The 27734-nt window shown below is 45.4% G+C and overlaps 1 protein-coding gene across 6 annotated transcripts; it reads left to right on the plus strand.

Annotated features, from left to right (window-relative positions):
* The first annotated feature begins 68 nt into the window (after positions 1-68).
* On the plus strand, positions 69-24101 carry ABCG4 (ATP binding cassette subfamily G member 4). 6 transcript variants are annotated; one of them, XM_074302359.1, is made up of 16 exons: positions 10633-10856; positions 11273-11302; positions 11760-12018; positions 18118-18235; positions 18469-18601; positions 18982-19032; positions 19257-19402; positions 19830-19953; positions 20172-20286; positions 20462-20604; positions 20956-21054; positions 21347-21515; positions 21781-21881; positions 22591-22749; positions 23250-23368; positions 23632-24101. In XM_074302359.1, the coding sequence occupies exons 3-16, from the start codon at positions 11769-11771 to the stop codon at positions 23861-23863; spliced, it is 1959 nt and encodes a 652-aa protein (XP_074158460.1). In that variant the 5' UTR covers positions 10633-10856; positions 11273-11302; positions 11760-11768; the 3' UTR covers positions 23864-24101. The 6 variants fall into 6 exon arrangements, with proteins under 6 accessions (XP_074158456.1, XP_074158458.1, XP_074158460.1 ...); XM_074302355.1 differs by lacking the exons at positions 10633-10856; positions 11273-11302 and adding an exon at positions 69-398; XM_074302356.1 differs by lacking the exon at positions 11273-11302 and having other exon boundaries at positions 10729-10856.
* Positions 24102-27734: the final 3633 nt, after the last annotated feature.

A 27734-nucleotide genomic window follows, 5' to 3' on the forward strand; every position in this document is an offset into this window, starting at 1 on the left:
AGGGTGGGGTCTATTTGTGACTAAGAGTCTCTTTGTCAGAAACCTCTTCACATTCTTTTTGTTTGTCTTGTCTGGCAGGTGGAATACTGGGAAGACCTTCCCCTTAGAAACGCACCCTTAGTTGGTCAAGCCAGTGTAGCATGTGTGAGCCAACCAGGAGGGGCTTAGGGACTACAGGAAGAGTTGGACCTGGGTCCCATGGAGATAGTTTTAGGTCAAAGAAGCATTGCTCTGGGTTTGGGTCTGGGAATTCTTGTTCTTAAACCATCTGTGAGGAAAGGACACACAAGAGGACCAAGTGATGGAGAAGCTGTGGGTGGACATCCTGGATTGGAATTTCATCCTTTCTTCTTGTTTGCCCTTGAAATCTGGACTTCTTCACATTTAACAGCCAAAGGGTAAAGCCTTAACAGTAGTTATACCTGGGGATGGGACTTCTGGCAGGCATTTGGGGGGCAGGAACAAGGCATGGTACAGCAACTAGACTGGTAGCTTTTAGGCTGTAGAATCCAGTAGTTTCTGGAAACTGCCTTTGCATCTGGAGAAGCTGGAACTATGGTAAGAGAGCTGGTTTAGACCTCTACCAGTGCAGTCAGTTAGCGACTACTGTGCAGAGAGCCAAGTCCCAGTGGGATGGAGAGCCAGAACAGCTTCAAAGACTCTCAGTGACTGGTGAGAAGGATCTTCCTTCCCTCTTTCATCCCTCCTCCCTGTAAGACCAGAAGATAGCCATTACCAAATCTCTTAGCCTTTTGTACTTTCTAGAGGCGTGAGAGGAGGTTCAGCAATAATCAGGCGGCATAAACATTCTCTTACATTCTCAATATGTTGTTTTATGACTGTATTGGCTGGTTGACAGAGAACAGGAGATATTTGGTGAGATTAGGGGTGGGGAGGAAGCTGCATAATGAGTTTGAGATTTCTCTAATTTTTAAATTTTTGCACAATATTTAGTAATTCCTAGGCTAGAATTCAGAACCTAGGTCAATGAGAATTTCTTTCCTGGTAAGCCTTGTGAAGCTATTTGGTGGGGACAGATTGTGTATGTGTGCATGGATCAAAGGTACTTGGATGAAACTACTGCCCTGGTGGCCAGAGTACATCACCCTAGAGAACAAATTGATAATAGGATAGGATAATGGTTCAGTGACACCTATCTGTCTGAAGGTTTATGGAAAACACACAAGGATTAGCTGGTGTATCCAAATTGTCCAAATGAATTATTTTTCTCAACTTCAAACATGGGCTCACTTTTTAGAGTGGAAAAAGTTGGCCTGAAACAGGATAAACAAGGAGGTAAGGATTCAAGCTCGAGGCCAAGATGAAGAAGATGGACAGGACCCAGAGGCCTTTGTCTGATAGATGCCATTGCTTCCCACATCATTTGGATTTCCCTCCTGTCCATCAACAAATACTTATTGAATAATGGATCCTTGCCCTAATTTCATACAACTGGTATCTCATGAACTCATTAACTTCAATTCTAGTTTTCAAGGAGTTTTTTTCTTCAAGAGGTTTTTATACCTCTTGTTCTCAGCTATTCTTTTTTCTAAAAAAATTTTTTTTTCCTTTTACTGCTCTTTTATATATATATATAAAATTTAAAGTAATTAGAGTTGTCTTGCCTGAGGTCACACAGCTAATAAATATCTGAGGCCAGTTTTGAATTCATCATTTTGACCAGGCCTGTGTTCTGTCCACTGTACCACCTAGCTGCCCCTACTACTGTAATTTGAAATAATTTTCTCAGGGTTTTGCTTTGTTTTTTTAAACTCTTCTAGGAATTCTATTTGGCCTTGTATTCAAGTTGGATTTTTCTTTGAAGTTTTGCTTGTAGATGTTTTTAAGTCATTCTTCGGGGTCTGTGTTTTGCCCTTCCCTGTTGCCATAATAATTCTTTATGGTGGAAGTCTTTTTTTGTTTGTTTGCTCATCATTCTAAAGCTTGCTCTTGGCTTTGGACTTCATGTTGGGGCTGGGCTCTACACCCTACTGGAAGGGATATCTCAATTGAGCTTTTGTCCTCTGACATTCTGCTGTTTTCACTTTGGGGACCTGTAAGGTATCAGGACTCCTGAAGTGATGTCATCCAGGGCAAAATCTGCTCACTGTCTTTCTAGTCTGAGTTCTGCAGTTTTCTGACCCAGGTTTGGGTCTGTGGGCTCATCCCTGGTTGGGATTTTTGATACAATCACCATTGAACTTGGCTGCTATAAGCCCACTTGGAGCCTCGCTGATTCTGAGTGACTGAGCTATAGGTTTCTCTAGTTTGGGATCCCTGCCATGGTGGTTCTACTTCAGGCTTCCACAGAAAAAGAGGGATGTTGGCTAGAACTGAGACCTTGTTTTACTCCTGAGATCTTAGTTATTATTTGCTTGTCTGATTTGTTCCAGTCATTTTGGAGAACAATCTAGAATTATATTCAGAGAGTTATAAAACTACGTATATATCTTTTGACTTTTCAATACCACTAGTAAGTCTGTTTTCAAAGATAGTAAGGGGAAAAAAAGAACCTATATGTTCTAAAATGTTTATAAGTACACAGATAGGGTCCCATATTCCAACTCCTTTTCTCCCCTGGATCTGAGGCCCAGAACTGGGAAGTGGGTAACAGAGTTGGCAGAAGGTTCCTGTTGTGGGATCTCTTGGGATTTCTTTCTGTCCCAGTACTTCCTGCCATGATAGCTGGCTTTTCATCCTCTTTCAGCTTCTGGGTATTAGGCTGCTCCCTGAGCTGCATGTTCTTAGCCAGACCCACCCCAGTTTCACAGACCTCTTTTGTCTTTCCTAAACTACCTGGGTTAGAAAAATGACTCATTGTCACTTCTTGGATTTTCCCAGTCAGAATTCTGTCTATTGCTTTCCTCTTCTTATTCAATATTTTATTTTCCCCCCAGTTACATGTGTAAACATTTCTTAATATTCTTTCTCTTCCTTTCTCTGAACTCCTCCATTGAAAATGCAATTAATTCAATAGGCTATATTGAAGTAAAAGGAAACCCCCCCAAAGGTTGGAGTTATAGATTGGTGTCACAAGGTATCTCAAAAAAATTTGCAGATTTGAATCCATCTCCAAGTCAAGGGGCAAAGTGTATTATAATTGTAACACCAATTGAAGTGAACTAAATTCCAAAAGAATTCAGCAAAGTATCAGGAGCAAGAAGATAAATTTATAGGAAAAAGTTATAGAGACCAGCATCTTTATATTATATATTTGCTAGTTTTGTGGCTTACAGGTAAGTATGAGGGGTGATCTATTCACTATTATTTCAGGAACTTTGTTATCACTGACCACTAGATTGTTTTATCTCACAGTCATCAATAATTGTTAATCTCACAGTCACAGCACTATACTGTAGTATTCCTAAGGACAGGAGACTTTAGGATTATTGACAAACAGATTGTTAGAACAATAGCTCTCCTAGGGTCAGGGGCCTCAGGATTATTGCTATATTTCTCCTAGAGGCTGTACCCCATGCACCCCTTTAGCTTTTGTGGGGAGCTAGGCGGAACTGCTTCCTTTTATTCCTCTATCTTGATTTCTATTCTGATCCTATATTATTGGGAGGGGACCTGAACTGGGTTTGGCATTTTACAGGAAGGGTGAGGCGACTGGTGAATAGTTACTGTCTTCACTAAACAGTACTCTGTCATGAGGGTGGTACCTGTGACTAGGTCTGGACATCTAATGCTACACCAGCTTCAGGAGAAAAAGAATGTGTCATAAAGACTCAAAAAAACTGGAAGTTTTCTACATTCAAGGGAGAGGATTTGACCATAGAATATATTTCATAACTCCTCAAAATTAAAATACAAACTACTTTGTCATTTAATGATTTTCACAATCTGGTTTCAATTTAACTTCCAAGGCTTATCAAGCATTATTTTCTTTCACATTACAGCTAAACTGATCTACCTGGTTCCCCATAGACAACATGCCATCCCTCACCTCCATTCCTTGTTATCTTGTATGTCTGGAATTTACTAATTCCTTTTATTTATTTATATTTATTTTATTTTGAACTTAATCACCTTTTTTTCCAGTTACATATAAAGATAGTTTTCAGCATTCACTTTTTTTGATCTAAGCTTTTATTATTATTATTATTATTATAGCAAAACATATGCATGAGTAATTTTTCAACATTGAACCTTGCAAAAACTTCTGTTCCAACTTTTCCCCTCCTTCCCTCCACCCCCTCCCCTAGAGATATGGGTAGTCTTATACATGTTAAATATGTTAAAGTATATGTCAAATATGTATACATGTTTATACAGTTATCTTGTTGCACAAGAAAAATCGGATTTAGAAAGAAGGTAAAAATAACCTGGGAAGAAAAAAAAGCATTCATTTTTGTAAGTGTTAGAGTTCTAAATCTTTTTCTTCCTCCTTTACCTCCCTCTCCACAAGACAGAAAGCATTTTGATATAGGTTATATATGGTCATTTTAAACATGTTTCTATATTATTCATGTGAGAGAAAACTCAGAAAAAAAAGAAAAAGTGAAAACAATATCCTTTGATTCGAATTTGATCTCTATAGTTCTTGCTCTAGATATGGATGGGCATTTTCCATCCCAAGTCTATGGGAATTGTCTTGTATTATTATATTGCTCAGAAGAAGTAAGTCAATCATAGTTGATCACACAACATTGTTACTGTGTGTGGTGTTCTGGTTCTGCTCAGCATCAGTTCATGTAAATCCAGGATTTTCTGATATCCCCCTGCTTATCATTTCTTATAGCATAGTAGTATTCCATTACATTCAGATACCACAACTTGTTCAGCCATTCTCCAATTGATGGGTATCTTTTCAATTTCTAATACTTTGCCACCACATCAAGAGCTATTATATTTTTGTACATTTAGGATTATTTCCTCCTTTTTTATGATCTCTTTGGATACAGAACTAGTAGTATTGCTGAACAAAGGGTATGGACAGTTTTATAGCCATTTGGGCATAGTTCCAAATTGCTCTCCAGAATGAATCAGTTCATAACTCCACCAACAATGTGTTAATTCACTAACTCCTTACATCTACTCAGAATTCTTAACCTCTTTGGAGGCTCAACTCAAGTGCCACATCCTACATGAGACTTTTCCTGATTATTCTGTATTAACTGTGTGTATGTGAGACACACATACACATACTTATATAATACACACATACATTTTGTGATTACTTCTATATGTATATGTTGTTTCCCTCCACAGAATGTAAGCTGCTTGAAGGTAGGGAAAGATTCATTATTTTTTTTGGATTCCCAATGTTTGGCCTGGTACCTAGCACATAATCAGTGCTTAATGAATACTTGTTGATGAATTATTCATGTTTATATTATACTTGAATATTTGAAAAAAAAAAAAAAGAAGTTTTCCTCACAATAACTTTTTAAGGTAAGTAGCACAACTATTCTAAAAATGAGGAAATTAAACCAAGACTGGCAAAACTTAAATGAATTGCCAGGAATTACGGTAAGTAAGGTTGTAGCCAGGATTCAAATCCAGTTTTCTTCTCAAAACCAACCAAGTGTTGTTTTCTTTATGTGATAGTGCTTTTTTGACATAGAATATAAACCTCTTGAAGGTGTGGTTGTTCTTTTGCTCCAAATTTTTGAAACCAAACACCAAGTGGATGCTTAATAAATTATTTTTGATTGACAGGACACATTCTTTCTGGGGAACAGAAGAGTTTAGACATTTTATAACTTTGTAGTACAGGCATACCTTGGAGAAATTGCCAGTTTGGTTCTAGACCACCCCAATAAAGCAGATATCTCAATGAAGTGAATTAAGGGAATTTTTTGGTTTCCCAGTGCATAGAAAAGTTATGTTTAGGCTATACTATATTAAGGGTGTTGTAGTATTATGTCTAAAAAAGTATATGCCTTAATTTTAAAAAATACTTTTTTTTACTAAAAAAAAATGCTAAGCATATCTGAGCCTGCTTTGAGTTATGATCTTTTTTGCTAGCAGAAGGTCTTTTCTGGATGTTGGTGATTGCTGACTTATCAGGGTGGTGGTGGTTGCTGGAGGCTGGCTTGGCTACAGTAGTTTCTTTAAATAAAGTAACAATGAAGTTTGCTACAATGATTGACTCTTCCTTTTACCAGAATAGTTAGAAGCCATTGTAGGGTTGTTAATTGACCTAATTTCAAGATTGTTGCTTCTCAGAGAATGGGAAACTTGAGGAGGAGAGGAAATAAGTTGAAGTAGTCAGAACATACACAATATTTATCTATTAAATTTACTGCATTATTGGTGGAGTTGTGAAATGATCCAACCATTCTGGAGAGCAATCTGGAACTATGCCCAAAGGGCATAAGATTGTGACATGGGAATGGATTTTGATATGTGATCTTTAGGAGGTTATAAAAAGGACAGATATAGTGCAACTAAAAAACATGACCACAAAATAGCAGAATGTCTCCCCTTCCTTGCTGGTTTTTCTGAATGACAATTGACAGAGTTCCTAAGTGGACAGAAACGGGGAAATCTCAAGATGAGGCAGATATAGAAGAGCTTAAGCATGGTAACAAAATTTCCAAAACCCCAAATCAGAACAAACTATCTCTTACACAAGGTATGCTGGGAAAATATAGTGTCAAATCATGGATTAGAATGATCTGTACCCTCAAAAAGCTTTCAGTCCAGTTGAAGGTACTATAAAGTAGTATGAGAAACAGTATCCACTGAATGGGATACACAATGAAGTCTGTTGGTTGAGGGGAGGGGGAAAGACCATTTTCAATTGGTGTCTGTCCAAGACCCAGACCACCATTCTTGCTCCTGTCCTCCCCAATTTAGTGCCTAACTGGCACTTGTCCTGGTGGGATCGATCGATCTATCTATCTCCCTCTCCTAGTAGAAAGAACAATGCCTTAGGAGTGAGAAGATTTGGGTTTAAAATCTGTTTTCTATCCACTCCTTTGTGATCTCTCAGGACTTCACCTTCCTAATCTATAAAATAAGATAGAATTGAAAAATCTAACATCCTTTCAAGCTCTTGATTTTTTATGATTCCCTCTATTTAGAATCTTTCAGATATCTGTGTAGGCTAAATGTCTGCCCTTATAGATTTCCAAGACCCAGGTTAGGGGGGAGTGGGGGAAGGAAAGAAGAAGGGAAGGAGATCATTTTCCTATTATCTCTTTGTAAATCAGTTCTTAGACTTCAGACTGTTCAAATGTTTTGCACACAGTAGGTTTTCAATTAAAGCTGACTGAATTGAAATTTAAGTTAATTTAATTATTAAATGAGAAAATCCATCATTGGGCTGGGGCTCTTCTATACTTATTTCTATTCAATGCCGTCCAGGAGTCCCAGTCCAAGGCCAGATGGAACAGGGTCAGCTGGAATTGACCTCCCACTGGTCTTCCTTCTGCCTCATTATTCCACCAGGACTTCAGCCCTATCAAGGCTGCCTTCTTAACCATTATCTCCCCAAGCCCCTAGGCTAAGCCTGCTGCTTTTCCTGCTGTCAGATCTGTGAATGGATATACCCTGCTGGTGAGTATCCATTAGGAACAGAGATGAAGGGGTGGACAATAAGGGTTATTCTCTGGACAGGAGTGGGGAAATGACCAAGTGCACTCAGAAATCTAGCTTTGTCCTGAAGATAACTTTTGTCTACTCATTCTCTGTTATGAGGAGTAACAGAGATCTTTCCATATTCCCATGGCTAATTTTTTGAGAGGAGCATATTATACTATGTGAGACATTGGACCCAGGAAAACGGGTTCAAATCTTGTCTTAAATACTTATTAGCTGTGTAACCCATGGTAGGTAATGCAGTCTCTTTTTGCCTAAGTTTTCTATCTTTAAGGGGAGTAGGATGAATTGCCTTTAAAAACCATTCTAGCTCTAAAATGATGGTTCTACGACTTTAAGATCCTTGGCTGGAATTGTTCCTACTCCTCTATTTCAAGGACTCTTTCCTCTTGCTCCCCTTTTGTTTTCATTTTTCTCCCCATTTCATACTCAAGCAACCAAGGAGGTAGGGATGCTGGCTACAGCTAAAGCTGCTAATGCAGCCCTGGGAACAAATGGAAGATATGTGTAGTTGGAGGGAGAGAAAAAACAAATTCACAGTGTCTTTGAGGATGACTAGCTGTTTTCCTGGAAAAGTCACTACTCTATTTCCCAGCTGCCTGCCTCTGTAAAACCACTATTCTGACTAATCATCCTGTCTATTCGGGAGGTAGGAGGGCAATTTGATTTGGTTTCCTTTCCCTGTCTTTTTCTCACCTTTTCTCTGGTTGCATTTCTCTCTGGAAACAGCAGGGGGTACAGGAGAGACAAGTACACTCAGTGGCCTAAGAGATAATGGGGTGGGGGGGAGAGGAGGAGGGAAGAGGAGATAAGGGAGGAAGGGAGAGTGTTGATGTAGAGCTGGGGCTCAGATGGCCTTAGGTGTCCCCATTCCAGTTCCCACAGGACCCCACTTGCCTCCTCCCTCTACAGCCCCATAAATCTGTTCAGCAGCTGTCTCTTCCATAAATCCCCAGTCCAGCCCCTTTCTGTAGATTAGCTCTAAGTACTGAGCTGAGACAAGGACATTTCTGCCCCTGCCTTCATTCAGCAACCTTCAGACTGCTCAGGCTGGGGACACTGTTTTGGGATGGAGATTTTTAGAAAGAAAGAATGGGGGAAGATGTACTTTCAAGGGAATGGAAGTACCTCTATTTTGTACATGACAGAAGCCCAATAAAAATGTACTCAATGAAATGAATGTGAATGCCTGAATGTTTGAAGCAATAGAAGGGGAAAGGTAGGATGATTGGGATAAGGGGGACATATCCTGAGGAATGAAGGATATCTGTCCTTGGAAAACAGATAAATTGTCCTTAGAAATGTGGAGTATGTCTTGGGGAACAGAGGATATCCTAGATAATGGAGTGTTATTATTGGAAAATGGAGGTTTTGAGAAATGGGATAGTCTGTCATAGGGAAAGGGGAGTATATTTCTGGAGAATAAGGAGGTTATCTTGGGGACTGGCAGGTATGTTCTAAGGAATAATAAAGAAGTTCTGTTTTTAGAGAATAGAGAATGTTTTGGGAAATGGAGAGAGGGATGTCACATTAAAATGACTTGTTTTAGGAAATGAATGTCCCAGGGGATAGAGGTATATTGTTAAAAGATGGAAGAGTCAGGAGTCTCTTAGGGAATATGGGTATATTATTGGAGAATGGGACATTGTCCGGCATGAGGGTGAGAGGAGATAGGAGAAATCTGTCCTAGGAAATAGGAGAGTATGGTTTAGGCATGAAGGAAAAAATGGGGGGGGGGAGGAAGTGGAGCCATAGCGAATGGTAGGGGTATTTCTTAGGGGTTGGGGATATGTAAATGAGGAATATATCCTAAGAAATTAGAGAATAGGTCCTAGGGAATAAGGAAAGGAATATTCTGAAAAATGGAGGTGGGCTTCTGTCCTGGGGAATAAATGACAAAGAGGAAAGAGAAAACGATTTTAAGGAATTTAAATATAGTTTCCAAAGTAGAGGTCGAAGCAGAGTCACAGGAAGAGGGCAGGGATAGTGTCCAGCCCCTAGCCAACCTCCAGGTTGGCAAAAAGCAGATGGGGAGGAGATGGATGAGATTTGACTGCTAGTAACCTCACTACTGCCGCAGCAGCAGCAGCTTCCTTCCCCTCCCTGTTAGCTCAGCGCTGTGACAGGTGGAAGACTTAAAGACACAGCATCATGTGCCTCGGGCTGGCTAACCTACTTACCCTGGAGAAGATACCATGGCAGGATGGTAGGGACAGGTGGGGACTGTGAGGAGATGCCCTAGAAGGCCAAGCAAGATGAAATCCCTGTACGTGTGCTCATACATCTTGCATACATGTGAAGGCATGTTCAGGAGACCTGGGAGGGTGTGAAATGGAAAGTCACACAAATACCAAGGTCTTTGTGAGGGAATGCATATTCATGTTGCCATTGTCGGGTCAGTGCTTGTGAACAAGGTCGGATGATGGGAAGAAGTGTTTCTCCAACTGAGCAGGGAGGAGTAAGTGCATATTTGCAGGCAGACATGTGCTCGTGTACAGTTTCTCATGTGTCTGTACAATCTTGGAAGTTCCAGGTCCCTCCCCAAGAAACTGTCCCTCCCCTTCTTTCTTGCCCTTGGGCTCTGGCTGGGTGTGTGTGTGGACAGAAATTTGGAAACTGAGGGAAGGTTTTAAAAGTTCATTAGAAAGTGACCCCTCTCAGCTCCTCTCTTCCTGACACTTAATACTTTGATTAGTGTCTCCTGGGATTGAGTCTCTTGGGAGAAGAGATGCTGAGTGAAGGTTGGGAGCTAAGGGCAAAGGAAGGAGAGGGGCGTGAGAGGAGCGAAGGGTGTTTAAACTGGTACAGAAACACAGTCCCCCATTGTCTTCCTTGTACAGCAGGACCCCTATTCTTTGAGACGTCTCATTCTCGGTTCTCTTAACGACTTCTTTCTTCCTCGCGCCTCAGTTCTTCCCTTGAGCCCTTTGTCCACAACTCCTCGCCACTCACGTCCTCCACTTCACCTGCTCCCTTATTTTCCTCCTCATGCTCACTCCCCCTTTCCCCCCCGCCAGTTGCGGGGCTGCGCCGCCCCTTTAAGAGCAGCGGGGCCAGGCAGCCGCCCCTAGGAGAGCGCAGCCGCCCGGCCGGCCGGCTCCGGAGGAGGCAGCCGTGCCGACGAGCTTCAAGCGCAGGGGGTTGCGCATCTGGCCCGGAGCTGGGGTGGCCACCCCGCCCCCAGCCCCTCAATTCCCCTCAAACTCGGGGCCGGGGCCCTCCCCATAACTCGGCTCCGCCCCGGCCCCGCCCAGCCCAGGCCGCCGGACCTGGAGCCTGGACCGCTGTATTGCAACCAGAGGCAGGTAAGGGGGGCAGAAGCGAAGACCCCATTGCAGGTTGGGGACGGGGGAAACGCCTCATTTCTTATCGTATTGGGCCTCCTATTCAGAAGCCCCCGGGGCGCGTCAAGGTGACTAGGTGTGTGGAAGTGGGGCTGTGTTTGTTAGTCCCGTGGCTTGTGGGGGGACAGGCGTCCCAGTCCATGCGCCTAGCTCCTATAGAGGAGGGCCCGCCGCAGCGCACAGAGACGGGGCTCTGGAGGAGCTGCACAGGCGATGGGTCCTATTTGTCCAAGGGGATAAAGGAGGCCTCCTAGGCTCTGGGGATGCTCCGTCTCCCCCACACCCTTCTCTCTCTGGATCCCCTCCTATCACTCGTCCCTTATTGCCCCTCCCATTGTCCTCCCTTCTGGATTCTAACCCTCCTCCCTCCTCCCTAGGGCTGGGGCTGCTGGCCAGAGTTCTGCCGGGTAAGGAGATTAGAGCTTCAGAGAGGAGGGAGCCGAGAGGGCCTGCATGAGCTGGGGGCAGAGAAGGATGGTTGGCGGGCGCAGATGAACGGGCTAGAATTTGATGGCTAGTAAAAGGGGATATCTTGAGGTATGCATTTAAGAGAACAGAGCCTTGAGGCACATGGGTAATGTTGAATAGCCTGGACCAGATTTCTGAGAAGGTAGGACTGGAGGAGATGGTAAGGGGGACATGCTTAAGGGAGACCTTGAAGAAGAGCAGGACTGGAATGGGACAAGAGAAAGCAGGAACTTACAGGGAATGAGATGATAGACCCGTGTAGACAACTGTGTGATAAGGCAAGAGAAAGAGCAAGTTGGAGGGTAGAGGGGGGTGGAGCCGTGACAGAGATGGAAGTAGGGCCAGGGCTGGGTGTGATGTTAAACAAGTCCCCCTCAGCTCCCTGGTTCCCTGCAGGGCAAAGAGATGGAGGAGAAGGCACTGGAGGTGGGCAGCTGTGGGCTGGGGCCAGGGGCTGTGGCAGTGGCCCTGGAGGATATGGCAGGGCGCCCTGGCCCCACAGAGCCCCCACTACTGACCACACACCTGAAGAAAGTGGAGAACCACATCACAGAAGCCCAGCGCTTCTCTCATCTTCCAAAGCGCTCTGCAGTTGATATAGAATTCGTGGAGCTGTCCTACTCTGTTCGAGAGGGACCCTGCTGGCGCAAGAGGGGTATGGAATTGTCACTCGCTCTGTTTCTGAGTTTTCTGTCCCCTTATTTTGCTCTTTTCCGTCCTCCCCAATAAGTAATATCTGCATACTATGCCCTCTACTTCTTAACCGGTCATTGATGGTTTTTTTTGCCTTCTAAATGAGCACCATGCCCTCTGTCCTCTGAAGGGGCACTGAAAACTTATAAAACAATGGAATCATAAAATTGGAAGGATTTTCAGAGATCATCTAGTCCATTCTCTATCAGGTTCATGAATCTCTGAAATAATATTGGAAGCAGACAAGGTAGTCAGCTGTAGTGGGAAAAGCCTGGATTTGGAATCAGAGCTGGCATTTGAATCATAGCTTGATGTAGGACTCTTTCCTGAGTAACTTTCGGCAAGTCACTTATCCCGTGCTTCAGGTGTGAAATACAGAAGTTCAGTTCGATGATCTCTAAGGTTCTGGTCAGCGCTAGCTTTTGTGATACACTTTGTAATATCCTCGATATGTGGTCATTGCCTCAAATTTGAGTCTTTCTAAAGATAAGGAGCTCATTATTTCTTGTGTAGATTTCTTCTCCTTTCTTCCTATTTGCTGACTCCCTGACTACCTATATTCCCATCTTTGCCCTGATCTAGGAGTCTCCTCAATATGTCAAATATCTAGGGGTCTGATAAAGAATTGTAGGAGAATCTTTGGAGAGGGCCTTTCTGGTTATTGGATATAGTGCTTCTAATTTTGCAAATCATTCTCACATCTAATATGTGCTTGGACAACTATCTCTCTGTGAACCAGAAAACCTCTGAAGTGTCTTTCAGCTCTAAATCTATGATCCCCTGGTCACAAAAATCTTATAACAATATCTGATACTTATGTAGTTTTTTAAAGTTTCTGAAGTATTATATATATATATATATATATATATATATATATATATATATTAATTTAAGCCTCAAAAATGTTATATGAGGTCAGGGGAGTAAAAAGCTTTTTAATCATTTTAGGGAAGAGGATAAAGGAAGACTTTCTGAAGGAAGTATTATTTAAATTAGGCTTTAAAGGATAGGGGAAAAAAAAAACAAACTGTTGAAGAGAGATGGGGAGACAAGCCAGGCAGAGGAAACAATCGGAGGAAAAAAGCATGTAATTGTGAGAATGCAGTGTTGTTCTGGAACTAGGGTGGCAGAAAGTTATCCAATTTGGCTGGAGGGCAAAGGTATCTAAGATAAGATAAGGTAGAGTAATGGCAGGTTGAGCAGAGCCTTCAATGCCAGGGAAAAGCATTTTAATTTAATTCGGTAGGCAATACGGAGCTACTGAAGATTTTTGGGCAAGAGTATTGGAAAGGAAAATAGAGAGAAAGAATTAATTCTGTTTTAAAGATGTGGAAGAATTGTTTCAGAAAGCAAATTACAAGTTTAAGGTCACATAACAAGTCAGTAGTAGAACTATATAATAGAACTATAAGTAAGTGGAACCTATAACAAACATATCTTCTGATCACCAGCTTATATTCTTTGCATTGCATCATCTCAGGACTCTTCTAAACACAGAATTAAATCAGTGGTAGAAAATGTGGTTCTCAATGGTTTCCCTGGTAAAAATCTGAAACTGTCTGGACTGGTCTCAAAGGAGGTGTTGAGGTAGTTGAGAGAGGGTTTTGCATCTGGGAACTTACTGTCCAGAGTTCAGTAAATCTTTGCTGTCCCTCCTCAGCCCCAGGCAACATGAGCTGAGAATAGGGAAACTAGGTTTCCCAGCACCAGGGTGGAGGTTGGACGAGTGAATTGTTCCTCTGGATTTGAGAAGCTAGACTGAAACACTTATGAGCAGGGCTGAGCAAGGTTTTTAGCAATTTTCTCTCCCTTTAGTGTCCTGTCTCACATTTAATGTGTGTACACTTGTACTCTTGGGAACTTGGAATAGGACAAGGGCCAAAGTTGAATGGGAACTTCAGCATCAACATGATAGCAGGGTTGAGAGTTATTTTTCAATAAAATTTTGAAATAAGAAAAACTTGGAGAATCCCTCTCCCTCTCTATTTTATGAAAAACATTTTTTTTGCTTAAATATAAACCACACTCATAATATGAAATCTCTGAAAGTAAAATCCATACATACATATATTTTGATTTTCCGTTAATTTTATGTAAGCCAGATTTTTTTGGTGGGAGGTACAGTAGACTGGCTAGAGAGTATCCTAAAAGTCTTAGTGCAGGTTTGATTTAATAACTTCATAGGTATAAATGCCACAAACTTAGAAGAACATCATTTGCAAGTTTAATTATGAGTCTTTTATGTTGGTTTAATTTTGTGAATTTTGAATAATGGATTTAAAATTTTAATTTTAACAAGACAGGTTATTATGCATTGCATGTGGGACAGTTTCTGGATGATATTTTCTCAAGCTGATGCATTGACAGAGGAGGTCCTCTTGCTTGGCCATCTTGGTCAGCTGAGGTATGTCCATTAGACTCTTTTTTATGGACTCATATAAAAATTGTCACATATGCACAAAAATATGCATCATTTTTTGGATGATTTTAATACTATGATTACAAATGCAGTCTTTTCTGTTACTAAGCAACTAAGCAACAGCTAACTAAAGTTTTTACGAAATTAGAAAATTGATTATATATAAAGCACAAGATAGTGATTTTGTTGATATGCTTAATAAGAAACACCTGTATTTTAAATATTTAAATAATTAACTTTTCATATTGTATTTATTTATTTTTGGCATTTATATTTCTGAAGTTATTAAAGTACTATCATTTTTTTTTTTTTTTTTTTTTTAGGACATTCTGTATTTGGGCCTAATTGAGGCAGTATTGAGTTCAAATTTTGCCACTGACTCATATTAGCTGTGTGATCTTGAGATAGTCATGACCTTTAGTAATCCCTAGGCAAGTCAATGGAGGGTTACACAGAAGCAGTTTCCACACAGGAAGTTTCCAACTCTGGTGAAATCCCAGGTGTTGTTTCCGTGTTTGTCCTCCCCACCCCTCCACTTCTGTTCCCTCCCTTGTATCTCTGCTCTCTTAGTCACATCTTTAATATACTTTGACTTCTTCCTTCCTTCTTTGTCTTCCTTCATTTTTTACACTAGAGAATAAAAGAGAATAAGAAGTTTGGGGTAGACAGAAAGAAAGGGGATAGGGCAATAGCAGGAAGAAACAAGGTATTTCCTTTCTCTGGCAGACATTTGTGATAATGGTAAATAAAGCATAACATTCAATGATCTAGGAGCTCTATGACATCCATTATCTCATAGCCCTGGCAAAAAGGTGGTACAAGCCTTACTTTTCCATTATGTAGGTGAGGATACTGAGGGTCAAAAAGTTCACAGTATCTAGTGCTTGAAGAGATCTTCCTCACCCCTGCCCTGGCATTTCATAGTATTTTATCCAGTATTTTAATCCATAGTATTTTCCAATTACATGTAAAGATAACTTTAAACATTTGTTTTTTAGGATTTTAAGTTCTAATTTTTTTTTCTCTTAGGATTTTAAGTTCTAAATCTTTTTTCTCTTTTCCCTCTCCCCAAGACAGCAAGCAATCTGATACAGGTTATACATGTACAATCACATTAAACATATTTCCACATTACTCATTTTGGGAAAAACTACGAAAAAGAACAAACAAAATGAAAACAGTATTCTTCAATCTGCATTCAGATTTTGTAATTCTTTCTCTGAGTATGGCTAACATTTTCCATCATGAGTCTTTTGGAATTGTATTGTTGATTGCATTGCATTGTTGATCAACATAGTTGATCAGTTGTCCAGTATTGTTGTTAGTGTATACAATGTTTTCCTGGCTCTGCTCACTTCATTCAGCATCATTTCATGTAAGTCTTTCCAGACTTTTCTGAAATCAGCCTGCCTATCATTTCTTACAACATAATCGTATTCTATCACAATCACATACCACAACTTATTCAGCTATTCACCGATGGATGGGCATCCAATTTCCATTATTTGCCACTACAAAAAGAGCTGCTATAAATATTTTTGTACATGTGGGCCCTTTTGAAGAGATCTTAATGATAGAATATAGTTTTTTAGAGATAAAAGGGGCTGGAGATAATTTAGTCCAACCTCCATACTTGACAGGTGAGGTTCAGAGAAAGGGGTTAGTTGACTTGTCCATGAAAATAATAAAGCCAGGATTTGGGACCAGGTTTTTTGACTCCAATTCTAGTGATCTTTTCATTCCAGCAAGATGTAATTTATTGAAGTAGTTAGCAAATAACAACTTTGTGACTCTGAGAGGGTTAGATTAGATAGTCTCTAAAGAACTTTCCTGTTCTAAAATATATTATTCTGTGACTTCAGTGTTCTCTCTCTTCCTCCCTCTCCTCCTCCCTTGAAACCTGCCATTCTTCATTTACTTGAACATGACCTCCTTGGGAGTTCAATCCAATTTAGAAACTGGGAGAACCAAGGGAAGTAAGGTGATTTAGCTTCACCCAACTTCTCCCTTCCCTCAATGTGACACTGAAAGGCAGATACAGGAGGTCACTTCCTGAATGGTTTTTAAATGATGGAATCATAGGGCCACCTGTGTCGTCATGGGTGTATTATCTAAATCTTTCCATCACTACTTGTGACATTGGCAGGTAGGTAGCTCTCTTCTGCCTATAGGTAGGGGCTGAACCACATGACTTTTGGAAGACCCTTTCAGCTTCTGTGATTCTGTCAGTCACAGGGTCAAAGAACTGCAGGCTACAGTGGGAGCTCACAGGGTCCACAGAATTTTGCAGGGATTGGGAACTCTGGGAAGAGAGTAATTAAAAAGCAGGGTCTCTGTATAAAGCTACTGCGGACCAGGTGTGTGAGCCAAACAACCATCAAGAGTCTCTGTTAATATTTTCTATCCAACTTCCTAATTAGTCATTCATTGACTGGATGGTGCTATAGGAAAGAAGAAGTTGGGGGAAGACATTTATGGTTATTAGGACCAGTATGGGTGTCAGTGTCCCCTTCAAGTCCCTTGGGTCAGATCTCTAAGGATCCAATTTTATGCCAGGCTTTAAAGAAAGAAAGACTTTTTCCAGATGAAGGGGAAGGCAGGAGGCAACTCCTTTTAGCAAAGGAGAGAGAGAATAATTTATGCCCACAGAGAAAAAGAATCATGACCCCTGGCTCCCCTTCCTTTTCCAGAGCACAATAAATTCAATAAATTATGCCTCAGATGTCTTGACTCCAGAGGTAGTCATCTCAGATTAGGGAGTTTAGAAAAGAAGAGAAGATCTGTTGTTGTTGTTGAGGTATTACTTTTGTCCTAGCTGCTGGCCGTATCCATGGTAATTTTATACAATACATTAAATTTTACAGAAAACACTTTGGCCACAATAATCCTGTGAGGTAGGCAGTCTAAGTAATATGCCCCCATTTTACAGATGAGGAAAATGAGTCTCAGAGAAGTTAAATGACTTTCTTCAAATCACAAACCTCATGGAAATAGAATGACCTAGTCTGGCCCTGAAGAAGAGATGAGGAGATGCAACTCCTGCTTCTTTGCAGAGGGGGCTGTGGCTGATATTATGGATATGTGCTGTCAGACTTAGATGATGTATTGATTAGTTTTACTGAATGTTTTTTTTTTTTCTTTTTTAAAAATTCTTTGTTATAATGGATGATTCATACTTGGTTTGAGAGGAGGAGGAATATATTGGGAAATGTAAGTTATATAAAAAACACAAGATATCAATAATTTTTTTTTTAAATCACAAAGCTAGTAAGTGATCAAACCAAAAGAGCTCTTCTGATTTTGAATCTGGTGTTCTGCTTTATTGTTCAGTTGTTTTCAGTCATGACCACATTTTGGAGTTTTCTTGGTAAAGACATTGGAGCGCTTTGCCATGCCTTCTCCTACTTATTTCACAGATGAGGAACTGAGGCAAACAGGACTAAGTGACTTGCCCAGGATTACACAGCTAAGAAGTCTCTGAGGCCAGATTTGTCTCAGGAAGACAGATCTCCTTGACCTCAGGCCCAGCACTCAATCCACTGTACCACCTAGCTGCCCCCTGCTACTAGATTATGGAGTCAAAGGCTTGAGAGGCTGAGGCGTTTCTATCCCTCAATGACCTCTCCCTCCTCCTGACTCCAGGTTATAAGACCCTTCTCAAGTGTCTGTCTGGAAAGTTCTGCCGAAAGGAGCTGATTGGTATCATGGGACCCTCAGGAGCGGGGAAGTCCACGTTCATGAACATCCTGGCTGGCTATCGGTGAGGATGGGAGTGTGTGTGTGTATACGGGGAAAGGCGGAGGGCAGGGAGAAGGAGGAGCGTGGAGAACTGGGAGGATGGAGGCGTTCTAGGCCCACGATCATGGTGGGTGGAAGAGTCCAAGGCAGAGGCTCGTGGGAAGAGACAGAAGTCATCGATTGGAGTTTTCCAGGGTAGCCTAAGGCTCTGAGGATGTTCTACCCTGTGATCCCCCTTACATTCTGCTCCTGAAGGGAGTCTGGGATGAAGGGGCAGATCTTGGTGAACGGGCGACCTCGCGAGCTGCGGACCTTCCGCAAGATGTCCTGTTACATCATGCAGGACGACATGCTGCTGCCTCATCTCACCGTGCTAGAGGCCATGATGGTGAGGGCCCTCTCCCACTCCCTGCGTGTCCCCCTCCCCACACTTGCCTGGGTTTCTTAGGTATAACGATGACATAATCCCTCCAGCGATGAAGCCCCTGCTATGTGTGTGGAGGAAGGGGGCAGGTATTAAGAGGAGCTATAGTTATTGCCCTGGAGGAACTTTTGGCCCAGTGGGAGTAGAGGACGTTAGCTATTTCACCACCTTATTCCCCCTTCAAGGTTGATAGGCACCATGGAAGTCCCAGCACTAGGATGCTCTGGTAAAGTCTGCTCTTCTGCTTGTCCCTCTGCTAAATGAAGGGCTGGGGTGAGGCGGTATTCACGGGGCTCGTGGGCGCGGTGCCCACGCCACTGACCAGCCCCTACTTTTGGGCCCAGGTCTCTGCCAACCTGAAGTTGAATGAAAAACAGGAGGTGAAGAAGGAGCTGGTGAGTGGGGCAAGAGATTGGTCAGAGGCCTCCTCCTTTGTGAGGGACCAGGGTAGCCCCCGGGGAGGGAGAATGGCCCCGATGCTAGTTCAGTCAGCACAAGTTGGAGGTGGTCCCCAGGTGGAGCGAGAACCCTGTGGGGGCCCTTTGAAGGCAGAGAAATGGCAGGATGGCAAAGGGGCTTCGGGAAGCCCCGGAGGCTGATGTGGGGTGGCCTTTGCCAGGTGACTGAGATTCTGACGGCTTTGGGGCTGATGTCCTGTTCTAACACGAGGACAGCCATGCTCTCGGGGGGTCAGAGGAAGCGGCTGGCAATTGCTTTGGAGCTTGTCAACAACCCACCCGTCATGTTCTTTGATGAGCCTACCAGGTATTCTTCTCCTCCGGTAACCTTCCCCAATAGCATCCCCTCCTACCAAGTGGAACCATTGAGATAGAGCCTTTGCTTTCCAAGACTAGCTCAGAAGAGTGAGGGAGCTGGGCTTTGCTTTCTGACATCCCCATGGGCTAAAGTGAGCATGGGGCAGGGTTGGGGGGGGGGAGGAGAATTAGATCGTAAGCTCCTGGAGGGCAGGGACTGTGTTTTATCTCTTTTTGTATTCCCAGCACTCAGCACAGTGCCTGGCACATAGTAGGCACTTAATAAATGTTGATTGAATTAAGCTGACTAGGGGAGAACCCATTCTGGAGCCATTCCCCTCACCTGAGTTTCTCTTTCTTTATTCTCCTACCTCCCTTACCCTGCTCCTAACACACTCTCCCTCCTGTCTCCCCCCCCTTTCTCTCTCTCTGGGCAGTGGACTGGACAGTGCCTCCTGCTTCCAGGTTGTATCACTAATGAAGTCCTTGGCTCAGGGGGGCCGGACCATCATCTGCACCATCCACCAGCCCAGTGCCAAGCTCTTTGAGATGTTTGACAAGGTTGGCTACCAGCTTTGGCTCTCCTTCTGGATAGAGAGGATAGGGTTGGGGAAACCATTGGTGTCTGTTGTGTCCACGCGCTGGGGTGGCAGGGATTGGGAGGTCTGCCTATGTCGAGGTGCAGGCCCTGGCAGCGGCTGGACACACGCTAGGGTGCAGGGGGGATGCCACCTCCCCATCCGACTCCTTTCTCATCTCACTTCAACTCCTACCTCCAGCTGTACATCCTGAGCCAGGGTCAGTGCATCTTCAAGGGCATGGTCACCAATCTGATCCCTTACCTGAAGGGGCTGGGCCTACATTGTCCCACCTACCACAACCCGGCGGACTTCAGTGAGTGGGACCTCGGCTGGGACCCTGGACCACGTGGGCAGGGAAGGAGGGAGGCCTCGAGTTCTGCCCTTTGTCTGTGCTGGACACTGCCTTGTGACGAGCGTGGGGTCATGCCCCTGAGGGGCTGGTTTAGTTCTGGAGAGAATGACGCAGCGGCTCATCTCCTCTTCCACAGTCATTGAAGTAGCATCAGGAGAGTACGGGGACTTGAACCCAATGCTGTTCCGGGCGGTACAGAACGGACTGTGCACTGTGGCGGAGAAGAAGGACGGTGCGGAGAAAAATCATGTCCAATCCCCGTGTCCTGCTTGCCCTTCAGTGAGTGAAAGAGAGAATGCTGGGGGTCCGCGTGTGGAGTTAGGGAGAAGTGGCCAGGACGTGACGGGTCGAGCCACTTCCCGTCTCTGAGCTTTCGTTCTTCATGTAGAACATGGAGGACTGAGGAGAGATGACCTTGAAGGGCCTTTCTAGCTCTAAATCCAGCAATCTCGGGATCCTTCCCCTTGCCCCTGGGGAATGGAGTGCCAGCTGCCGGTGGGTTCTGCCTCGTGCCCTAGCAGGCTCCACAGAAGCTCGGAGGCCCTTGTTTGCTGGGCTGGGTGGTGTTGGGCATCCCTCTGGGTGGGTCCCTTTTCTGTGACCTTGGATTGTGACCTTCTTCCTGCTCAGGAAGTAGACCCCATCGAGAGTCACACCTTCGCCACTAATACGTTCACGCAGTTCTGCATCCTCTTCAAGAGAACCTTCTTGTCCATCCTCAGAGACACGGTGAGAGACTACACTGTGGGGATGGAGGAATTGCCAGTAACCTAGACCTGACAGTTGGCCCGGAAATGGAGAAAAAAGAGAGGGGTTTCTGGCCTAAGTCCCACTGTCTGCAGCCACCTTGAAGATGGCTACGAGGGCTCTTTGTTAATGTGGGCAGCAGAGATTTTGTCTGGTCTCCTCCCCCCCAGATCCCACCAGAATGGTGCAGTCATTCCTCCTCTGTTCTCAGTCCAGCGCCACATGTTTCCTCCCTGCTCCACCTCCCTGACTCTGACCGCTCTCTCCCTGCCAGGTTCTGACCCACCTTCGATTCATGTCCCACGTGGTGATTGGGGTGCTCATCGGTCTCCTGTACCTGCACATCGGAAACGACGCCAGCAAAGTCTTCAATAACACAGGCTGCCTCTTCTTCTCCATGCTCTTCCTCATGTTTGCTGCCCTGATGCCTACTGTTCTTACCTGTGAGTCCTTAGCACCTGGTGCACCTGGGAGAGAGCGAGTGGGCAATGGAGGGGTGCCGGGCTCGTTAATGAGATGGGGAGACCGGAGGCTGCGGTCCCAATGTCAGGCAGGCTGATGGACTGGGAGGGACAGCTATCTTATGGGGGGGATTTCCCAACCCTACAGCCCCAGTAAGAGACCCTTCAGGAGGCAGCAGCCGGTTTGTGTTGGGAACAATGGGAATTCTAGAAGGCCTTGAATGCTTTCTCTTTTTTCTTGTCTCAGTTCCCCTAGAAATGGCTGTCTTCATGCGGGAGCATCTCAACTACTGGTACAGCCTCAAAGCATATTACTTGGCCAAGACTATGGCTGATGTGCCCTTCCAGGTAAGCTGGAATAATGATTCAGTCAGCAAGCACTGTTGAGCGCCAACTGTATGTTTAGCCTTGTGTGGGAGATACAAAAATGACCCCTGACTTTTGGTGTAAAATTTAGTTTGAAAAATGAAGCTAATGAATGTAAAATGGTAGCTAACCATCTCATGGACATATGCATGGGCAGAAAAGAGAGAGGGTCCTGCAGACAGGGGTCGCTGGGGAAGATGGAATCCAGAGAAAGGGCGGAAGGGGGGCATTCCTGGTAAGGGAGCAACGAATGCAGCTTCCTCAGCACAGTAGAAAGAACCCCGAGTTTGAAGAGCCCTGAATTTGAATCCTCTATACTTACTTGCTGTGGAATCCTGATCAAATCATTTCTCTTCTTTGAGCTAGTAAGAATAATAATGAGCATTTATGTGGTGCTTTAAGGGTTGCAAGGCACGTTGTACGTATATTTTAACTCATTTGATCTGCTCACTCTGGGAAACTGGATGGAGGAGAACTCTACTGTCAGGGTCATTTTCCTCATCTTTGGGATGAGGGCGGCGGACTAGGTTATCTTTCCTAGTCTGAGCCTCTGTGAGGCCCGTCCTGGGAAGGGTGTTCCATAAGGGAACCGGAGCTGAAGACAAGAGGAGGCCTGAATTCAGGGGGAGGTGAGGAGACCTGCCCCTCACACACCAGCACTTCTCTCCAGCCTTCTTCTTGCTCCCACCAGGTGATTTGCCCCATGGCTTACTGTAGCATTGTATACTGGATGACCAGCCAACCAGCGGAAGCCACCCGGTTCCTGCTTTTCTCTGCTCTGGCCACAGCCACTGCCCTGGTAGCTCAGTCTCTAGGGCTACTGATTGGGGCTGCATCCAACTCCCTACAGGTGAGTGGAAATGGGAGAAGTGGGAAGGAGAGAATAGGTGTGTCTAGGGTAGGGACATAAAGAAAAAGGGAAGCAAGGAAGGAAAGAAAAAGAGGTTGAGGGAAAGAAGGGGAAGGAAGGAGAGGAAGGAAAGAAAGAAAAAGAAAGAGGAAAAAAGGGGAGGGAGAGAAAGGGAAGAAAAAGAAAGAAAGGGAGAAAAGGAAAGATGGAAAGAAAGATTTATTCAGGGTTTATTATGTACCAGGCCCTTTGTTAAGACCAGGAGACAGAAATATAAAAAGACAGTCCCGATCCTCAAGATACTTCTCACAGAAGATCACACAAGGGGATGAACTGGGGGGCTGGCCATGGGAGCAGAGGCACCCCTCCCCAAGGGAGGACTCGCCGCTGTGTGCGTGAACCTGCATTCCTGTTGTGTGAGCTGGGCAAGCACAGTCCCAGTGTTTGTGCCCAGGGTCACCTTCCGTTCCTTCCTGCTCTTCCCGCCTCCACATTCTCAGGTGGCCACCTTTGTGGGCCCGGTAACTGCTATCCCTGTCCTCCTCTTCTCTGGCTTCTTCGTTAGCTTCAAAACCATCCCCACCTATCTGCAGTGGAGTTCCTACCTCTCCTACGTCAGGTAAGTAGCGGCAGCATTGACTGCTCCCCTTCGGCTCTCCCGGGTTCAGGGGCTCCTGTCCCGACAGCCTCTCCCTCCCGGCCCCTGGCCGCCGCCCTAGTTCCCACTTCCCAGGCGCTGCATGTCTTGCTGACATGAAGGTAGCCCTCTCCAGCCCCCTGGCCCGGGTACCTGTGGTGGGGCCTTCTTGCCCGCTGGTGCTGGGAGAGGGCCGAGCTCCGGCCGGTGAGGAGCAGGGACTAGCAGCTGTGTGCTGTGCCCAGGTATGGCTTTGAGGGCGTGATCCTGACCATCTACGGCATGGAGCGGGGGGACCTGGACTGCTCCGAGAATTCCTCCGGATGCCCATTCCAGAAGCCCGAGAGCATCCTCCACCAGCTGGACGTGGAGGACGCCAAGCTCTACATGGACTTCCTGGTCCTGGGCATCTTCTTCCTGGCGCTGCGGCTGTTGGCGTACCTCGTGCTCCGCTACCGGGTGAAGTCGGAGAGATAGAGCCCCGCTTCCTTGCGCCGCAGCGGGAAGCCCTGCTCTCCTCCACCCCGCCTTCCAGCCCACTGGGACTGTTTTAACCTCAGAGACTCGGGAGCTGGTTGCTGGTGCAGCCAGCCTGCCCCTCCACCCCCACCCCGTCAGTGTTGATCCGCTCCACGGATTTTGGGGTCCTCCTGGAGGATGGTAGAAGGTTCTCAACTTCCTCCCTCAGTCCTATCACTTCCTGTGTTTTGATGCAGTTTGTGGCTTCCTTCTCACCTCTTTCTCTACACCTGCATGCAAAGGACATTTGTTGGGCTATGGTAGCTCCCTTCTCCCTTCCTTCCAATTTCCCGCTCCCCCTGCCCTGCTCAGACCCCTCTTTTTCTCCCTCTGTCTATCTGGGGGTGGGGTGGAGGCTACCTGAGTTTTGCCTCCAGAGACGCCCCCTTACAACTGACCAAAGTGCCCCCTCCTCTCCCCAGGGGGTCTCACCATGCAAGTGTTCGTAAATTGGGCTGCAAAGGGTTGTTATAGTACCCAGGGCTGGTCCCTGGCTGGGATCCCCGGAAAGTCCTGTTATGAATTTGAGCAGGGGGAGACTCTGGTAGTCATACCCCCACCCCAACTCTAGGCTGCTGGAACAATCTCTTGAGGCAGAGGCTGGAAATTCTGTCCTTGACTGTCCCTCTCAGACCCCAGGGGAGGTAAGGCCTGGGGTCTTAAGGTGCCCCATCTCTCCTATCCATCTTGACTTGGCGGAGGGATGGTGCACGCTGGCACCTTAGCAATAATGCCCATGTTTCTTTTGCATTGGAACTGGAGAATGCACTTTATTTGGGGAGGTAGAGGCGGGCAGAAAGGCTGAGGGGATGACCTTGATCCTGCCCTCCTGTACTGTGGGCCAGGCCTTCCCATCCCCTCTCCAGACACTAGACACAGGCCCACAATCGTCACCTGGTCCTGGGAGAGGGACCCTGTGGAGGGGGGTGGATATGACCTTCCAAAAGCCCCAGAGGTGGCTTCTGCTCAGGATCATCTTAAGGACGGGTGGGTCACTCCTCTCCAGTCTTTTCTCCCCCTACAAAGCCAGGGGCAGGCACAGGGCACTCCCTCCACCTGTATTTCAGGACCTTGCAAAAGCACAGGCAGCTGGCACAAGTTGGCCTTGGCCAGCTCCACCAGAATCCCTTCTCCCTGTGCCCTTGGGCATGCCTCCCTGGGGCTGGCACCCCCTACACACATCCCTTCCTTTTCCCCTCGGCTGCTTGGTCCAATCTTCTGGCCTCCCCTCTGCCCTCCTTCGGCCAGCCAAGGCCGCCCCTGGGCACGAGAGCACCACTTCGGAGGCCAGAGTGACAGACATGAGGAGCATTTCTGGTTCCCTGGTGGGGTCCAGGACCCCCTGCTGCTGAGCTCCCTGGCCTGGGGGGGTGGCTGGCTCCTTTCCACTCTCCCCCACCCCCCACAGACCCACAGTCTTCTATTATACGGAGACGCTGGTGTGTTTGTGGGATTTCACTCATTATTAATAAAACCTATATTTATACGGTACTTTGGCTGTGTGAGTACATGTCTGCAGCTGGAGGGTCTCTGAAGCAGCTGGTACCCGTCAGCTAGGCTTGTGTCTGCCTGAGAGTCCCTCTGTAAGGGCTGCACGTGGCTGTGGGTACATGGGTATGAGATGGGGGGGCGATGGGTTTGGACTGGCTTTGTGCCATCTGGACCCTGTTGGATGCAGGGGTGATCGTGTGGCCTCTGGCAGCTGTCTCTGAGCCTTGGGCCACCCTAGGGGGCTGAATGGGGGGGTCCTGAGAACAGGAAGTCCTGGCCAATCAGCCGTGCCCCTTGGCCGGCAGGGGAGGCTTGGACCCCGCAGGAGGGGGGATATACTGCTGTTCCCTGTGCTCCTAAGTCCCTGTCGATCTTCCCGAGACCATGACAAGGCTTAGAAAGCCAGATATGGGGAGTCCCCTCAGGCCCCGGAGCCTGCAGACATAGCGCCTAAATGGCAGCCCAGATCCTGGGCAGTGGCAGACACTCCCCCATCCTTTCCCTCCTGGCAGGTTTCTGTGTAGCTTGGCATGCCTGGCATGAACCCTGGCAGAGGTGTGGGAGTAGGTAACCATCCCAGATACCCTGAGTATGTCAAGTATAAAAAAGGAGAAACCCGGCCTGGACCCAGGTCCCTTTCTAGGCCAAGGCCGGGGTGGGGAGAAAACCCTTCAGCTTAAAGGAATGATTTCACATCTGGGATGCGGGTGTTCAGGGTGTGGGGAGAAGTAGTCCTCATTCTAGAACAGCTCTCAGGGTGCCACCTCTCCTGGAGGGCACACATCTTTTCCATTCAGTCCAACCTTTGTTTGTTTGTTTGTTTATTTTTAGAGAGATTTATTTCAAGATGTCATAAATGAAAATTCCACAGGACAAAAACTAAATTTCCCAGCCTTTTGGGAAAAAAAAAAGCCACGACATAGTTCCCAGACCTCAAAATATTTTACATAATACATGCAGCCAAAAATGATTTTCCTATAGAGTATTCACATGTGAGGATAATAGAGCCCCAAGTAGAGAAGGGCCACCAATGGCAAGGGACTATAGTTGTATGTGGCTGCAAGAGAGGTCAAACAGACATCCCTATCCTTAATTCCCCCACCACCCCTTTTTTAAATTGTAGCTTTGTTTTCAGCATTCACCCCTGCAAAACCTTGTGTTCCAAAATTTTTTCCCTTCCTTTCCCCCTTCCCCAAGATAGCAAGTAATCCAATATGGATTAAACATGTGCAATTCTTCTCAATGTATGTCCACATTCATCATGCTATACAAAAAAAAAATAAGATCAAAAAGGGAAAACATGAGAAAGAAAAGCAAGGAAACAATGACAAATAAGGTGAAAATACTCTGTTGTGATTCACATTCAGTCTCGTTCTGGATGCAGATGGCTCTCTCCATTAGAGAGAGTCTATTAGAATTGGCCTGCAATTCAACATTTATTAAAGGGCTGTGTGTAGTACATCATGCTGGGTACTGGGATTACAGAAATCTTAGAAAAGAGCAGCCGTTCCTGCCTTTATGGAACTTGCTTCCACAACGTAAGGGCCTTGGGAGCTCCTCTCCTGTTTCTAGTCACTTCAGAGGCAGTACCACCAGTCTGCCGGATAGGCTGGGCTGGCTGGAATTCCCAGCACTTTGAAAGCCAGTTCCCCCTTGCAAAGAGTCATACCTGATTGAGGCGAGAGTCCAGCCTTGAAGCAGCAAGTTGGCTAAGTTCCTGCTAGGATTTGCTGCTTGGGGAAGGGATAAAATGAGCATTGTCTCCTCAGGTCTTGGTTCTTCAGATCTTGAAGGAGCTCTTGTCTAGGGGAGCTCCCTTTCCTGCACAAGGTGACCCCCTGTCCAGGTATCTCATCAGCCCAGCCTTCTTTCTCTTATGGAATTGCCGAGGGGATTTGATATTTCACAAGTAAAGCCTTTTTGACATGTTCCTGAGGATATAGATGGGTATGCAACTGGGTGTCTCTAGTGTGACCCACTGCTAAAGTCCTGAGGTGATCTCTGGAATGCTTGTGAAGGGAGGGTCCGACAGGTATTCAGCATTTGAGTACTAATGTATGGCATGTGTGCACAAGTGACTGCTGTGAATATGTAGAGATTATGTTATGTTTGTGCTGTGGCTACATAGGATTGTTCGGGAGCTGAATCTAGGATTTCATTGATATCAGCCAGTCAATAAGCATTTATTTATTCATTTCTTTGTCATCAGGATTAAGTGACTTCTCCACGGTTACACAGCTAATACATGTCTGAGACTAGATTTGAACTCAGGACCCCCTGGCTCTGGAGTCACTGCTCTATCTACTGTGCCCCCAGCTGCCCCTCAACAATTTTTATT

This window comes from Sminthopsis crassicaudata, chromosome 3 (genome assembly GCF_048593235.1).
Source record: "Sminthopsis crassicaudata isolate SCR6 chromosome 3, ASM4859323v1, whole genome shotgun sequence".
Taxonomy (NCBI): domain Eukaryota; kingdom Metazoa; phylum Chordata; class Mammalia; order Dasyuromorphia; family Dasyuridae; genus Sminthopsis; species Sminthopsis crassicaudata.